General features: G+C 45.2%; 1 protein-coding gene across 4 annotated transcripts in view; it reads left to right on the forward strand.

Annotated features, from left to right (window-relative positions):
- Iars (isoleucyl-tRNA synthetase) overlaps positions 1-9,267 on the forward strand; it is a 47,962-nt gene extending 38,695 nt beyond the window's left edge. For all 4 annotated transcript variants that reach the window (XM_021180375.2, XM_021180376.2, XM_029468406.1 and 1 more), the window contains 7 exons: positions 557-652; positions 1,546-1,722; positions 3,157-3,262; positions 4,550-4,675; positions 6,397-6,540; positions 7,319-7,471; positions 8,669-9,267. In XM_021180375.2, the coding sequence (XP_021036034.1) occupies positions 557-652; positions 1,546-1,722; positions 3,157-3,262; positions 4,550-4,675; positions 6,397-6,540; positions 7,319-7,471; positions 8,669-8,751 (885 nt within the window). In that variant the 3' untranslated portion in view covers positions 8,752-9,267. The remainder of the gene's footprint in view (positions 1-556; positions 653-1,545; positions 1,723-3,156; positions 3,263-4,549; positions 4,676-6,396; positions 6,541-7,318; positions 7,472-8,668) is intronic.
- The last annotated feature ends 6,230 nt before the right edge of the window (positions 9,268-15,497 follow it).

Raw genomic sequence — 15,497 nt, forward strand, 5'->3', positions numbered from 1 at the left:
GAACTCAGAAATCCGCCTGCCTCTGCCTCCCAAGTGCTGGGATTAAAGGCGTGTGCCACCACGCCCGGCTGTTTATCAGATGCTTAATTAAGTGAGCATTTTGTGATTTGTTCTAGTGGATTATTATCTTAGTTACTGGGTTGCACAAAAATTAACCCTAGAAAATACATGGAAGGTCGTGAGCCTCCATGGGGGTCCTAGAAACTCAGCCTGAGTCTTGCAAGATCACCGTGTGCTGAGCCATCTCTGCAGCCAGAACGACTTTTTTAAAGGTCCTTGTCTTTTTTTGGGTATGAGGGTGCAGGTGCCACAGCATGTGTGTGCGTGCGAGCGTGTGTGTGTGCGTGCGAGCGTGTGTGTGTGTGTGTGTGTGTGTGTGTGTGTGTGTGTGTGTAGGTCAGAGGACAAAAGTTTTCCCCTTCCACCATGTCAGTTCCAGGGATCAATCTCTAGGCCGCCTGTCTCTGTCCCACCTGCCAGCCCTAGCTGCAGTTCACCGAGGGAGTTAGAAGGACCCGATATTACTCCATTGCCATGCACTCTGTTCTTTCTGCAGGCTCTAGTTCTCTTAGATGTCACACCTGACCAGTCAATGATGGATGAGGGCATGGCTCGGGAAGTCATCAATCGTATCCAGAAGCTTCGCAAGAAGGTCAGTCGGTTTCTTCAGGGCCATGCTGTGGCTTTGGGTTTGTACTGGATTTATTTAGAACGTTGGGGAAGAGAGACGAGGCAGGCAATATAAACCATAGTTATCAGTTGGTGGTAATGATTCATTAATCCGTGGTCCCTCTGATTATACTCCGCAGGGAAGTCAGGCCCTTCCCTCCTTCTCTACCCACTCCCTGGCCTGGTATCGCTCACTTTCTCTGACCAAGGGCTTTAGCCTATCCATCCTTCTTCCATTCCCTTGGGCTTCCACAAGGCTTCTACAGTATTATCTTCCAGAAAGATCACTCTCTGCTGCTACAGAGGGTAACCAGAGATGATAAAGTGTGTCCAAGTAAGACCGAAGTCAGTTTTGAGGGCTCCTAGCTGAGGAGAGAGATCGCTGGATCTGTATAGACTGAGGTGATATTCCTTGTTAGGACAGATGAACAAGGTGCATGCAGCCTTGACCTGCAGGAAAAGGCATCACTGAGTCTCCTAGGTCTGTCAGAGTCAGAGAGCTTACTCCTAAGGACCGTTGTGAACTGGAGAGCAGCATGGGTGCTCCTCCCGAAACCGAGCCTCAGAGCACATGCTTCACGTCTGAGGAGGGCACTGCAGCAGGCGGCAGGCACTTTTGTCCTGGTTCAGGGCTCTGCAGTTAGCTTTGCTAAGCATTTATCTCAGCACTCACAGGGTTCCGACTGCACTAGGAAGACATTCTGCCTGCTACCCCATAGGGAGAAGTGGGTAAAAGAACATAGAAGAGTGGATGCCAGTCTCACACGTGTCCTTAGGAGAATGACAGCTGAGCACACACTTGCTCTCATTCAGCAGGACCTTTGGCTTGGTGAGCAAATGCACTTCTCTTCTAAGTTTTTTTGTCTCCTATTTTAGTGCAATCTGGTTCCAACGGATGAAATAACAGTTTACTATAATGCAAAATCTGAAGGAAGATACTTGAATAATGTCATTGAAAGCCACACTGACTTCATATTTGCCACTATCAAAGCTCCCTTGAAGCCATATCCAGTTCCAACATCAGATAATATCCTTATTCAAGAGCAAACACAGGTGAGTTCTGAGTTGTGTGGATATACTGATGTCCTATACTGGATTTTGCTTTACATTCATATAGTTAACTCTTTTTTTTGTTTGTTTTTTGTTTTTTTCGAGACAGGGTTTCTCTGTAGCCCTGGCTGTCCTGGAACTCACTTTGTAGACCAGGCTGGCCTTGAACTCAGAAATCCACCTGCCTCTGCCTCCCAAGTGCTGGGATTAAAGGTGTGTGCTACCATGCCCGGCTCATATAGTTAACTCTTAGTTAATTCCAGCCACTGTCTTATTTTTGTCTGATATAATATTCTGACAAAAATAATTTCCAGTTCAAGTAGAGGTCTATTACAGAGGGAAAGGGCAGGAGTTTGAGGCAGCTGGTTGCATTATATCCACAGCCAGGACAGGAGAGCGCTGGCCAAGTGGTCTCAGGTAGCTTTCCACTCTGTGTAGCACAGAAACCAGGAGTGCTGCTGCTGTCTCTAGGGTGAGGCCTCCCACAATGAACCCTTCAAGATAGTCTCTCAGTGTGCCTAGAGGTGACCCCAGATCCTATCAGCATGAAGCCTGCAGCAGAGATGAGTGTGGACTGAAACACTCTTCTGCAAGTCCTTTGGTAGGCTCCCGGAGGAGCAGCAGGAGCAGGAGGAGGAGCAGCAGCAGGAGGAGGAGGAGCAGGAGGAGGAGGAGCAGCAGGAGGAGGAGGAGCAGGAGGAGGCGGGGGGCGGGGCAGGGAGGAAGGAAGGCAGGAGAAGCTTCCTCGTGGCAGTTCTCCCACGGAAGGCAGCCAGGGTGGGGAAAGGCTGTGCCGATCCACTTTGTCTAAATGAGAAGGGAAGATGCTTTGGATTCTGATAATTTTCATTAAAAATAAGTGACAATTGACATAATTATTTAGCTTGTTGATAGTGTGTTGCATAGTTGGTAGAATTTTCTGTTACGGACAGTACTTTTTAAAAATACAAAGAACTATTTACCCTTTTGAGATTAATATAATTTCTTCATTTCTCCCTCCTTTTCCTCCTTCTAAACCCTCCTATATACCCATCCACCCCTGCTCTCTTTCAAATTCATGGCCTCTTTACACATAGTACTTTTAAATGTTGCTATGAAAATTTGACATCAAGATATAAAAGATACTAGCCCATAATTCAAAAATACATCCTTTATTCTATCATTTTTCTCCTTATTCTTAATAGCAGGATAGGTAAGGGAGGGCTAAAAGTGCCCGTTGTCTTCTCAGGTGACAAAGTCACATTATTGTTTCATTCTCTGTCTTACATATTGCTTACTTTGCATGTATCGTGTAACTAGAGTGCAGTATCTGAGAGAGCTGGCGAGGAGGTTGAGTTTGTACCTGCAGCGCTTGCCTGAGCGGTCGGTGGTTGTGTGTGCCTTGCTGTGGGGCCCAGTACAAACCACACCATTGCTCATCATGCTCTCTCCACTCAGTTAAAGGGGTCCGAGTTGGAAATCACGCTCACCAAAGGATCGTGTGTGCCTGGCCCTGCTTGTGCTTATGTGAACCTCAACATTTGTGCAAATGGCACTGAGCAAGGTAAGTGCAGGTGAACTGTGCTGTGCGTGGCTTAGTTTAGTTTCTTATGTGCTCTGTGGCTTAGTGTTGAGCTTACCATCCTCTTGCCTCTGGCTGAGAGTTGGGATTACAAGTGTCTCCCACTACTGTCTCCCCTTTTTAGTTAATTCTGTAACAATCTTTAAAGCAGTCTTAAGAGAATTGGTAAAATTAGATAACTTTCCTCTTGTCACCCAAGTGAGTCCTTTACATAGTGGTTAATGAACTTACTGCATTTGCATGTTAGAGTCAACATTGCTTTTCCGTGTTTGTCCTGCTGAAACCACCTAACACCCTGAGTAGTCTGCAAAAGCAAACATCTCAGTAGAGGGAAGAGTAGTCCGTGGGAGCCCTGAGGCTCAGTGATAGCAGTGGGCGGTTCCTCTGATCTGGACTTACTTCACTTAACCGGTTGAGAAATGCCTCCACACAGTCCTCCTCCTCCTGGAGACTACATGGGGACAGGAGCAACTTAGCAAGGTAGAGTCACTAGACAGTAATTGTTCTCTTCCACCCAAAGCCAGCAGGAAAGAAAACGTAGCAACTATTCCTCCACCAATACCCACAACAAGGCCAAAACAGTGAAGCTAGGCTCGGGGGGTTCAGGCCCTCAGTTGCCGTAGAGGAGCACAGACCGTGTCTCATTAGGACTTGAGGGTTCAAGCCCCTCTGTCCACTAATGTCGAGGAGAGTGTGACAAAGCAGGTGACCCACTCATGACTGCATGGCAGTGATGAGGTCAGATACCACGTGAGTGTCAACTTCAAACCCATTTTGAACAATAAAATGGTGTTGTGTTTCTGATCAGAGAGGTATTGGTGGAAGCCCAACAGAGAGTAAGAACTCCTTCTGTAGTATCCCTGGCCAGAAGTCCTGATCTTGATGTCATGCAGGCTGATAAAGAACTCTGTCCTAGCCGTTCCCTTCTGGGGATAACTACATAGTGCCACCCTTTCCCTGTCAGTGTGACATCAGAGTCAGCTAAAATAGGTAATGGTGACACCTAACACATCTGTTCCCGGTAAGTGATTCAAAGTGCAAAATAAGGGTTGTAAATATAAAAGTTTGTGCCTTGCAAAGGATGAGGGCAGATGGCTTGGTAGTTTTACTTCTTGGCCCACGGGGGTTTGCCAAGGCCCCTGTAAGCGGGAAAGTGGTATTTGGTTGTGTAAGGGTTGGAAACCCCTTTACGGCACTTGACTTCCAAACTTAACATTTTCTCTTAAGTTTTACTTCACTAAGTAAGCTCTTATTTCTGTGGCCTTCCAGGTGGAGTGTTGCTCCTGGAGAATCCGAGAGGTGATAATCAGCTGAACCTGGTGAAGCTGAAGACTGTTGTTACCAGCGTATTTGGTGTTAAAAATGCAAAGCTGTCAGTCTTCCACGGTGAAACAGGTATGTGGAGAGCTAGGGGACATCTTGTCATTTACTTGAGGTGGCTTCGTGGTCTTCATTTGGTGTCCACTGTTTGGCAGAGCCGTGGTCTTTTCCTGACTCTGAGGCAACTGGCTCTTTAGCAGTGTCTGCCTGCTGTGTCTCTCCTGTGCCCTCATCCTCCCATTCCCTGTTAGCCATGAGACAGATCAGGACTCAGCCCTCCCTGCTGTGCTGTGAGGTTATCAGACAGTTCCTGAGCCTTACTGAGTCCAGACCTGGGATCCACTTTTAAAGAATTACAACCTGGGTCTGGGAGGTGGCTCAGGACGTAAAGCTCTTATGTGATGAATAGCGTTTGGATTCCCAGCATCCACCTATAAAGCTGCATTAGTGGCACGGCACATACGAGATCCCAGGCTCTCCCGTGAGGCGGTAGGATCCAGGGTGCTTCACAGGCCATTAGCCCAACCAATGAGAATGGGGCAAGGCCAGTAAGGAGGCTCAGCAGGTAACAGTTAAAAATAAAAGAAGTGGAAAGCAATTGAGAGAGACACCTAATGTCAGCCTCTGAGTGCCACACGCGCACACACACAGCTCATACCTTCACACAAGCTCAGACACTAAATTGAATTAAAACATGTTTGCTGACTTGTTTTAAATCATTTTTTAAATAGTTTTTCATGGTAAATTTTGGGATTATCATAAGAGAAGATGACAATTTATTTTTTATTTTTTTAAGATTTATTTATTATATATGTAAGTACACTGTAGCTGTCTTCAGACACTCCAGAAGAGGAGGTCAGATCTCATTACGGATGGTTGTGAGCCACCATGTGGTTGCTGGGAATTGAACTCAGGACCTCTGGGAGAGCAGTCAGTGCTCTTAACCTCTGAGCCATCTCTCCAGCCCCGAGGATGACAATTTTTAGAGGAGCCATAGTATATACTGAAAGAGGAAAAACAATTTCCATTGAATTTTAAGTTACAGGTGTTGGGGTTTAACCAGTGGTACAGCACTTACCCAGCACGCACAAGGCCATGGGATCAGTCCCCAGCACCCCTCCCCAAACACACAGATACACAAAAGCTAAATGATGAATATTTTACTATTTATTTTTGCATCATGCAAATTACCTGGTGGTCTAGATTTTCCCCCCAAGACAGGGTTTCTCTATGTAGGCCTATCTGTTTTGGAATGCTCTCTCCGTCTCTGTCTCTGTCTCTGTCTCTCTCTTTCCCTCTTTCTCTCTCTCTCTCTCTCTTGACCAGGTAGACCTGGAACACCTGCCTCAGCCTTTAATGAATTTAATCTGCTGTCTCTGCAGAACTGGAGGTAGAGGTGTGCTTAGCATGCAGAAACCCCTGGGTTCAAGCTCATCTACCAAAAAAGCCAGTTTCCTACTCTTTTTTTTTTTTTTTTTTTTTGGTTTTTCGAGACAGGGTTTCTCTTTATAGCCCTGGCTGTACCTGGAACTCACTTTGTAGACCAGGCTGGCCTCGAACTCAGAAATCCGCCTGCCTCTGCCTCCCGAGTGCTGGGATTAAAGGCGTGCGCCACCACGCCCGGCCAGTTTCCTACTCTTTACTCTTTGGTCTCATTAAAGCCTGGCTTGGTAGGAGAAGCAGTGTTCTTTGGTAAATTGAATGGAAAGCACCACTGAGGATGGATAATAGTGGCATTGGAAGTGAACACCAGGAAAATAGGAAAAAGCAGGTGACTTCAGAATTGCTTCTTTCAGAAATACAGAACCAAACTGACTTGCTGAGCCTCAGTGGGAGGACGCTGTGTGTGACTGCAGGAGCATCCCCGTCTCCCATCAGCAGCCCCAGCACCCTGCTGTGTCAGTACATCAACCTGCAGCTCCTGAACGCAGAGCCACAAGGTGAGCGCATCCTCTGCACTCTTCTCTTGGAGCGCTGGGCATCAGGCTCCTCCCAGGCTCAACTCCCTGACCTAGCCTTCACATCTTCAAGTCAGCTTCAACACACAGACACCAGCCAGGCATGGTGTCGCAAGCTCACCTGCAATCCCAGCACTCGGTGACAGAGGCCAGCCTGGGCTGTGAAGTGAGACCTCACCTCTCCATGTTAAAGAACAAACCATTGACTCCCGTGCTGCCTCAGGGCGTACACTTGTTTTTTTTCGTTGTTTTGGTTTTTTGGTATGTTTATAGAAAGACCACCATCATTTTGACAATCAGAAAACAGAAATACCCTCGAAGGTGGAAATTACACCTACGTGAAATGGCATGCCTGAACTATTGATTAGGCAGAGTGAACTTATGTTTGTTTCTTAGACTCTGTCCTGAAAAGTTGGACACCTCCAGGCTCGACCCACAGGCACCATTGCTGCCTTTCTTTCCCCACATTTCAGGGTCCTCCTTGTGCACATTCCTACTGGAATCCTTGTCTCTTCACCTGAGTGTGCACTGAAGATCGATCCCCCGACAGCTGGCTGCCATGTGTCAGTTTCTCTCCGTCCCCCTCTTCCTCACCTCTATGAACTGTTTTAAGATTACCTCTGTACATCCTGTGCCTCCAGCTTAAGCTCCTGCGCCCACTTCACAACCTTCCTCATTGCCGTTTGGTGCTGTCTACAGTTGCTGCTGGTGTTGGAACGTGAGTTCTTGGGAATAACCCACTTTCTTCTTCTTTCCCTAGAGTGTTTAACAGGAACTGTGGGCACCCTCCTGCTTGAAAACCCACTCGGACAGAACGGCCTCACCCACCAAGGGCTTGTGCATGAGGCAGCCAAGGTGTTCGGACTGAGGAGCAGGAGGCTAAGGCTGTTCCTGAATGAGACTCAAACACAAGGTGAGGCGGCCATGACTGTCTCTGAAAGGTGTCGGTGGTGCCAGTAGCTGGGAAAAAGAAGTTTTGAGTCTTTGTCTTGTTTTGTTCGTTTTTGCAGTTTCTTCAGAAGTTAACCATAATGTAGTTAAAAATAACAGTAACCTAACAGAGAAGTGTCGCTGAGTGTAGAGCGCCTGCCTAGCAAATTAGAGTGGGGATAAGGTTTCACTTCTTTAGAAATAACCTGACCATTTAAACTTCTAGGTAAAGTACTATATTTAATGATTTTAAATTTAAAAGCAGTCTCTTCAAGAATCAACTCTGATTAGAAACGTTTAGCTGATAGTCCAGCCGATCCCATCCCTTTTCAGTCTAAGCATGCTGCATGCATCTCCCACAGAACACCCAAAGATCATGATCAAGAGTTGACATGTTTCTCAGTGCCTCTCTATTTCAGGGTGATCACTCTTTCTTACTTTTGTTTTGTGTAAGATGTTCTTTCAGATTTTGCTTCTTTCAGGGTTTCCCCTTGTCTCTGGTGCTCTGCAGTCTGACTATGCTATGCCTAAGTTTATTATATGTATGATGCGGGCATGGGGGGCAGTGTCTGTGTGCTGCCATCACCACTTCTGATGCCAACATAACCTCAGGCATTTCCTCAAACCATCCTCATATTCACAGACTCACTAACAGGTACCATACTCACAAACTGGTTATTATACCAACCAGAGCTAACCAGAGGAAGAGCTGTGAAGGCAAAATGGGAGGTCACCAGGGATTCAAGTCATGCTTTCCTCATGGAGGAATGGCTGCTGTTACCTCCTCCCATCCCCGAGAGTGTAGTCACCTGGTATTACCACCCAGGGAAGCTTGGTGCAACTTGGGACCCAGAACTTTGTTGAGGATTAATATGTAGGCTCAATTAATTCAATGCCTGCATGGTTGGTCTGTGTCTCACAGGTTACCAACCAGTCCACACACTTCGCAGCTCCCTGCCCTCGGTCACCTCACTAACATAAGATAATATGTAATCAGAGCCATACTGTAAGCAACAAAGACAAACCTATCAGGACATGCCAAGAGTTTAAAGATTCCCCACTAGAAGCTAGGACAGAAGTCAAAGTGGCCTTAGAATGGGGCTCAAGATAGGCAGTTAACATTTTTTTATATGTTTACTCATATAGAATATTGACTTTTTGAAATTTTTCTCTCTTCTAGAAATTACAGAAGATATCCCAATGAAGACTTTGAATATGAAGACTGTATATGTTTCTGTCTTGCCAACAACTGCAGATGGCTAACAGCTATCAGTTTGCCTTCAGTCAGTCTGCCTTGAATCTACCCATCTCCTTACACACACACTCACACACTCTCTCTCTCTCTCTCTCTCTCTCTCTCTCACACACACACACACACACACACACACACACACACATGGGTTCAGTGAAGTTATCTCCTTGGGCACTTGTCAAATATGCTGCTTTGAACCCGCGATTCTAATGGGATTGACTGACTGGAGACCTCACATCATGTTCACATTTAACCTTAAACACCTATGCAGTCATGTTGGGGGAGTGTCCCAATGTTACCTCAGCACCACGGAGCTTATTTCTATACTGGAGTTCTTCAGTATAGAAAGTGGAAGTGGTTTAAATGGCATAGTACATATACATATATATATGGCCTTGTAAAACTGATTTGAGACCTTGTGAAGAAATGGATATGTTATATATTTCTGCTACCTGGATTTTCCTGGGTAATTTGATGAAATATTTTACGTTTGATTAAATCAAAACCGTAAACACTCTCTTAGATACTGTGTTGGAAGTAGTTATTCTCCCATAGTTTAATGAAACTTGAAATCTGTAATCTTTGAAAGACCAAATTTAACCACGTCTACATATTAAGACATCGAATGAACATCGAATATTACCTCTTCCCAAAATTCTGGGTCCTCAAAGAAGCTGCCGAGACAAAATGAGATGGTTGTCCACATTGTTACTGCAGGAGACATAAGTAATGGGCAATGGGTGTCAGCAGGAACAGATGTCACAGACTCCACACTCCCATAGTCGGACAGGGAGAAAGGATCTGGAAAAGCCTGGGGTGCCGAGGAGCGTGGATCACAGCAGAGACAAGGAAGGAAGCGGGAACACTGGGCGTCTAGTGCTCAAAGGCTCCACTGTACAGAGCTGGGTCTTCATGCCAGCTCGCTCAGGCCTTAGGGCTCATTTATAGCATGGACGTTTTTGTTTAACCTTATTTTAAGGATGCTCTGTTGATGGAGTTCTTGTAAGTGTATGCCTTGCATGTCTGAGAAGCATCTGAAATCTCCGCCCAGGGGTGTGTTTTGGTATTAAATGAGCCTCTGGACTAGGACAGCGGAGGGATTTAGTTTGCTTCTGGGGGTTTCCAGCCATCTTCTTTGGCAGTAGGTTTCTGATCGTTTTGTAACATTTGTGGGAGGCTTTCTTGCTTTCCTAACTCACAACTCTACAACAGTCATTGCAAGCACAAAGTTATCAGGCAAAGATTTTATTTATTTTATCATGTCAGTTTGAAGGACAACCTGGTTTAGTGTCCCTGCCTTTAATAGTCAGTGTCTGGGAACAGCTTGAGGTTTATGGCCTTGGCACAGATGCCTCAGTGTATGTTACGGTGTGGTAGCTGAATGCTAGCAGCCAACTCATCAGACTCTTCAAAATGGATTCTTTGGAAAAGCCATCTGAATGATGCAGGCCCACAGCCATCAAAACACTCACCGCAAACCCCCAAATTGGAGGAGATGGGAAACAACAGCTAAAATAGGGGAGAACTGGAAAACATGGATGGGTGGGTGACTGAAGTGGTAGACCTGGAAAAGCTCAATTGTAAAAGCAACGAAAACCTAAGAAATGTACAGCTCAGAATCCTCAGCACCAGCCAAAAGACTCTGGGAGAACTAGTGAGTGGAGAGAACTGGAAGGTTTCGCCTTCATGGTTTTAGACACGGGCTCCTTGTATGGCTGTGGCTCGTCTGGAGCTGCCTGCCTTGCAGCTCTCTATCACCAGTTGGCTTTTGGAGGTTCCTCCTCTAGAGAAGGCAAGTTTGGGTGTCTTTACTAACTGATTGTGTTATCTGTCATCTGGAGCCAGAATACATTCCTGGCACTGAGGCGTGACAGTATACGGAACATCGGCAGCCAGGAGCCACCACCTAAATAACGGACACAACCAACTGCTGGTATGATTAATCTCAGTCTAGGTCAGCTGGTACTACATGACCCCCAAAACTCCACATTAAGATTTTTCTGGGGCTGGAGAAATGGCTCAGCAGTTAAGAAAAAGATCTTTCTGATGTGGTTCCCCACCTACAGACACAAGACTACAAATTGGGTCAAGCCCAGCCATAAATCACATTAAAATTACATAGTATGGCCAGGTGAGCAAACATTCCTAACTAGTATAATGTGTCCAAGGACACATTTCCCCTTTAAACTGGAAAGTACCATCCACTAACCCAGAGAACAAAAACATCTACACCAGAGGTTACCTTTAAAATCTCACTCTAGGCCAGCTAGGTATATGGCTGATAGATTACCTAACTTTGATCCCTGGAACCAACATGGTGGAAGAGAAACTGACCCCTGTAAGCTGCCGATGAATATCATATGTACATTGCTACAAATACACAAGAAGTCTGTGTGTTTAATTAAGGCTTGCTCTGAGAATCCTACAATTTTGGGTCAAAGTTCCAAGCGCCATCGGCACTGAATAGGAAATGCCAGTACAGAGAAGCGGACAAGAATATCTTGTGGTGTGTGGAGGCATATTTCTTTAATCCCTGCACTCAGAGACAGACAAGTTTATAAATTCAAGGTCGTTAAGAGGTACTATCTCCCTGGGGAGCAGAAAACCAAAGCAACTTGAGACAGACAGGGCAGTCTTTGGAATTTCTGCCTTAACTCTTCCCTACACTAAGTAAATCACGGCTTCCCTCTGTCTAGACCAAAGAGCCACTACAGCATGCTCTGGTGAAAAGCTACTGAAGGAGAAAACAGTACCTTACAAAGCCTGGACTCGGTACAGGTACAGCTGGACCAAACCTCTCCTAAGTCCAAGGCCTAATGCTGTCTTGACAGATAGGATCTCAACATAAGCATCCCAAGGGATGGGACACAAACTTAGTCCATATCATCTCAAAGTAGCTTTATGGTTTCCCAGAGGGAATTTACCTGTACCTTGTCAAAAGAAATATAAAACAAACAAAAAATAAAAAAACAAAAAGACTAAAGTTGAGCCTCTGCACTTGCAGGGGACCAGAGTTCAGTTCCGAGCATTGTCATTGGTTAACCCCAAGGTCACCTCAGCACTTACTGGGCTCCTCGGGTACTCACAGAATACTTGCAAACACACACACATAAATCTTAGAAAGTTTACCAATATTGGGTGCCAACATTTAAAATGTTTTATATGCACTAAATTGTTTTTATGTTTTTAAGTGTTCAAAAATTATATGAAATTTTGTATATGTTGAGGTTTTTCAACGCTCTAGTGGTTTGGTGTCTCTACTTATATTGCTTTTCCTGATATTAGATAACAAATATCAGTCAAAATTCCATTTTTTAAAGAGGTTGTATACTTCTTTATGTGTATGAGTTTTTGTCTGCCTGTCTGGGCACTACATATGTGCCTCATGCCCACAGATGCCAGAAGAGGGCATTGGACTCCCTAGAACTGGAGTTAAAGGCAGCTAGGAGCCACCATGTGGGTGCTGGGAAGCAAACTCAGGTCCTCTGGAAGAGCAGCCAGTGTTACTATTGAACAATCTCTTCTGCCCCCAATTCTTTTTCTTTTTTGATTGCTAACTAGGTCAAATTTGATATATTCTAGGCTGTCAATTTTCAGGTGTGAATTCATATCACTTGATAAAATGTTATTAATAAGCATGTTTAGGGCATTTTGTCGTCAAGTAAATGTAATTCAATTCCTAAACGTCATGGCTGTAGAGAGTCTTTTACTGCCACGTGTATGTTCACTCACTTGCCTTAAACTTGTCTTTGTAAATGAGCCACTGGTCCTATTGTTGCTAAATTTTAATCAGAGTGAGTACAACAATGTGTGGAATTTCCACATCCTCTCATAGTGGCACACATCTTTAATCCCAGCACTTGGGAGGCAGAGGCAGGTAGATTCTCCTGTGAGTTTGAAGCCAGCCTTTATAGTGAGTTCCAGGACAGCTGGAACTACAAACTGAGACCTGTCTTGTGGGTGGGAGGAGGAAGAAAATGCCAATTTTTATCCAGGCACCTGAAGATTGTAACCTAGCAATTTAGATGTTCTGACATTCTATAAGGGAATTGTTAGACATACCTGTTGTGTCCGGCCAGCAGATCACAGCCTGGGTTCTAGCCTGGAAAGGCATTTTGGAAACCTGGAAGAGAAGAGGGGCTAGGCGGCGAGAGAAAGGAATGTAGCTAAGACAACATTCTGATCAAAGCTCAATTTTACTATTTCCAGACACTCAGTTATAAAGGAAGGGGGAGGGAACCCGATTTCCCGCCAAACAATCTCGGGGTCCAGTAGCAGGACAAACACGTGTGTGCCTCCTCCAAGCAGCAAGGCGACAGGGTTCAGCGGTGGGCGTGGCAGGATGAATGAGCAGGAAGCTCTACCCTTGAGCAAGCAGGTTCAAGTAGGTGGGGGAAGGGAGACCACAATACCTACTAATATAAACAGATGAGTTGGTTTTCAGAAGAAAATCACATTTCCACATGAATGAAGAGATTCCACAACCTAGACACTTAGCTCCTTGGAACTTCTATAACCAGACACTAATTGGAACACTCATAGAAGGGCACTTATAAGGGGCCTTACCTCTAACATTACCAAGCACCCATTCTGCTCAACCCTGAACTAATAATGCCTTTCAACTAACTAGGTACTCCAAACAGTCCACCTCAACGGGGTGCATGAAACTCACTCTTTCAAGAGACTGTTCACAGAAGACAGCTTTCTAGACAACTTCAGACACAAGATACTGCAACCACTTCCCATTTTCACCCCTTGGATATTGTGTGTGTGTGTGTGTGTGTGTGTGTGTGTGTGTGTGTGTGTGTGTGTGAGAGAGAGAGAGAGAGAGAGAGAGAGGGAGAGGGAGAGGGAGAGAGAGAGAGAGAGAGAGAGAGCATGCACACACACATGAGATCAAACCCAGAATTGCCTGTGTACAAAACAGACACTCCAAGCTGGGCATGTGATGCACATCTTTAATCCCAGCATCTAGAAATCACAAGCAGGCAGATCTCAGAGTTCAAAGTCCATCTGGTCTACACAGCAAGCTCCAGGTTAACCAGAGTTATATACTGAGACTCGCGTGTCAAAAAATTTTTTTAAAAAGAAAGAAAAGACAGAGAAAGAAAAAATCTAATTGATCTACATCCCTAGCTCACATCCTCACCAGTTTTACGTCCTTTGATGTTCGTTCCTCCCTTTGCTATCCCACATCAGCACCTCCGTCACTCATAACTCCCCACTTGGCAATCACAACCTTCCATAGCAAGCCTTACTTAGTCTGCATTTTATCTTTCATCTCAGTGACTAGGTGTGAAATGAACTGCTTTGGTACCCAATGTGCAAATGCTAAATGGAGATTCAGCTGGACAGTCCTGTCTCAGCTGCAGCCTCTGCCCCAGGACAGCATCCTCCATGGTCCTCTGTCTGGTCCTTCATCCCACCAGTGGCTCTGATGAAGCATCTTGGTCCTATCTAGGACTTTTTCTTCCTGCAATTGAACCTCCTTGAATCCACTTGACATCTTCTCTCTCCAGGCTGAGTATCAGGAGGTCCCCAGGCCTGCCCCATACTGAAATAACATTAAAAACTCCAGGTGCCAGAGCCGTGGGTTAGGCCTGAGCTATTGTCTTCTGCATGAGCCTGAGGGTACTGTCTTTGTTACTGACACTGACTCCAACTGGGTGCACAGCCTGGCTCTGACCTTTTGTTCACCTTTTCCAGAACTTTGGATTGCAAGGAAACCACTGGGAGCTATGGGCAGAGACGGTATGTAAAACCACTAATGATGTCTCTGGCATCAAGAAAGACTCAAGGCTTGGATTACCTGGGAAACAGGAAGACAAAGTCTGGGTCAGAGGTCAAAGTGTTAAGTCCAAAATCAATGCACGGAGACCATCACTCACATATACAACAGACAAGAGTGTTATTATTTAGAGAAAGCAAGAAGTCTGCATACAGGGTCAGCCATTTAAAAAATGGCAACCTCAGACAAAATATCCAAAGTTGTTTTTATAGGAAACTAGGGGAAATTTAGCAAAGGTTAGGTAATCTAAAACTTCATTGGTGGGTGCTGGGGAAGTTACATGGGTCAGTTTCTGACTGGCTGCCATTTTAGTTTCACTATATTTGGTGAGGCCTTGAAATTCCAGGAGCCAACTCAGCTCTGAGCTTATTCTCCCTATGTCAGAGCCATCGATGGTTAACAGCCCATTCTCAGTAGGTCCTTCTGGAGAGCCCAATCTGCTTCCCTGGGACACCGAAACTTTTACATTCTCAAGGTTTTTATTGTCTTAAAGGCCCTCTCAGAGATAGGAGACATCAAATGGTCTCATGGTTAGGAGGTGAGCAGAGTCAAGGATCAGTGGTTAGTGAACATGTATGAACTTGGTGACATTTGCCTCCAGTGACTTAAATAATTTGAAATTTCCCCAATAATGAATTATTTAATAAATCATGAATATTTTAGATCACAAAGAAAAGCAAGTTGCTTGAGTGTTCTATGCCAGAAGCATGCACAACAACTTTGTCCCTTTCCACAATATCAGAATTTATTAAACACAATCATAAGCTAGGTTGTGTCAAGTTATACCAATTCCACTTGATAGTTGACTGTTGCTGGCATTTCTTCTAGGCTCCACCCAACAATTACCTGGCAACATCGAGGTAGGCCTGGCTTGCTATAACAGGGGCTGTTTGGCCCCTCTTTACACTCTCTGCTCTCTTCTCTCTCTCTCTCTCTCTCTCTCTCTCTCTTCTCTCTCTCTCTCTCTCT

This window comes from Mus caroli, chromosome 13 (assembly GCF_900094665.2).
Source record: "Mus caroli chromosome 13, CAROLI_EIJ_v1.1, whole genome shotgun sequence".
Classification (NCBI taxonomy): Eukaryota; Metazoa; Chordata; class Mammalia; order Rodentia; family Muridae; genus Mus; species Mus caroli.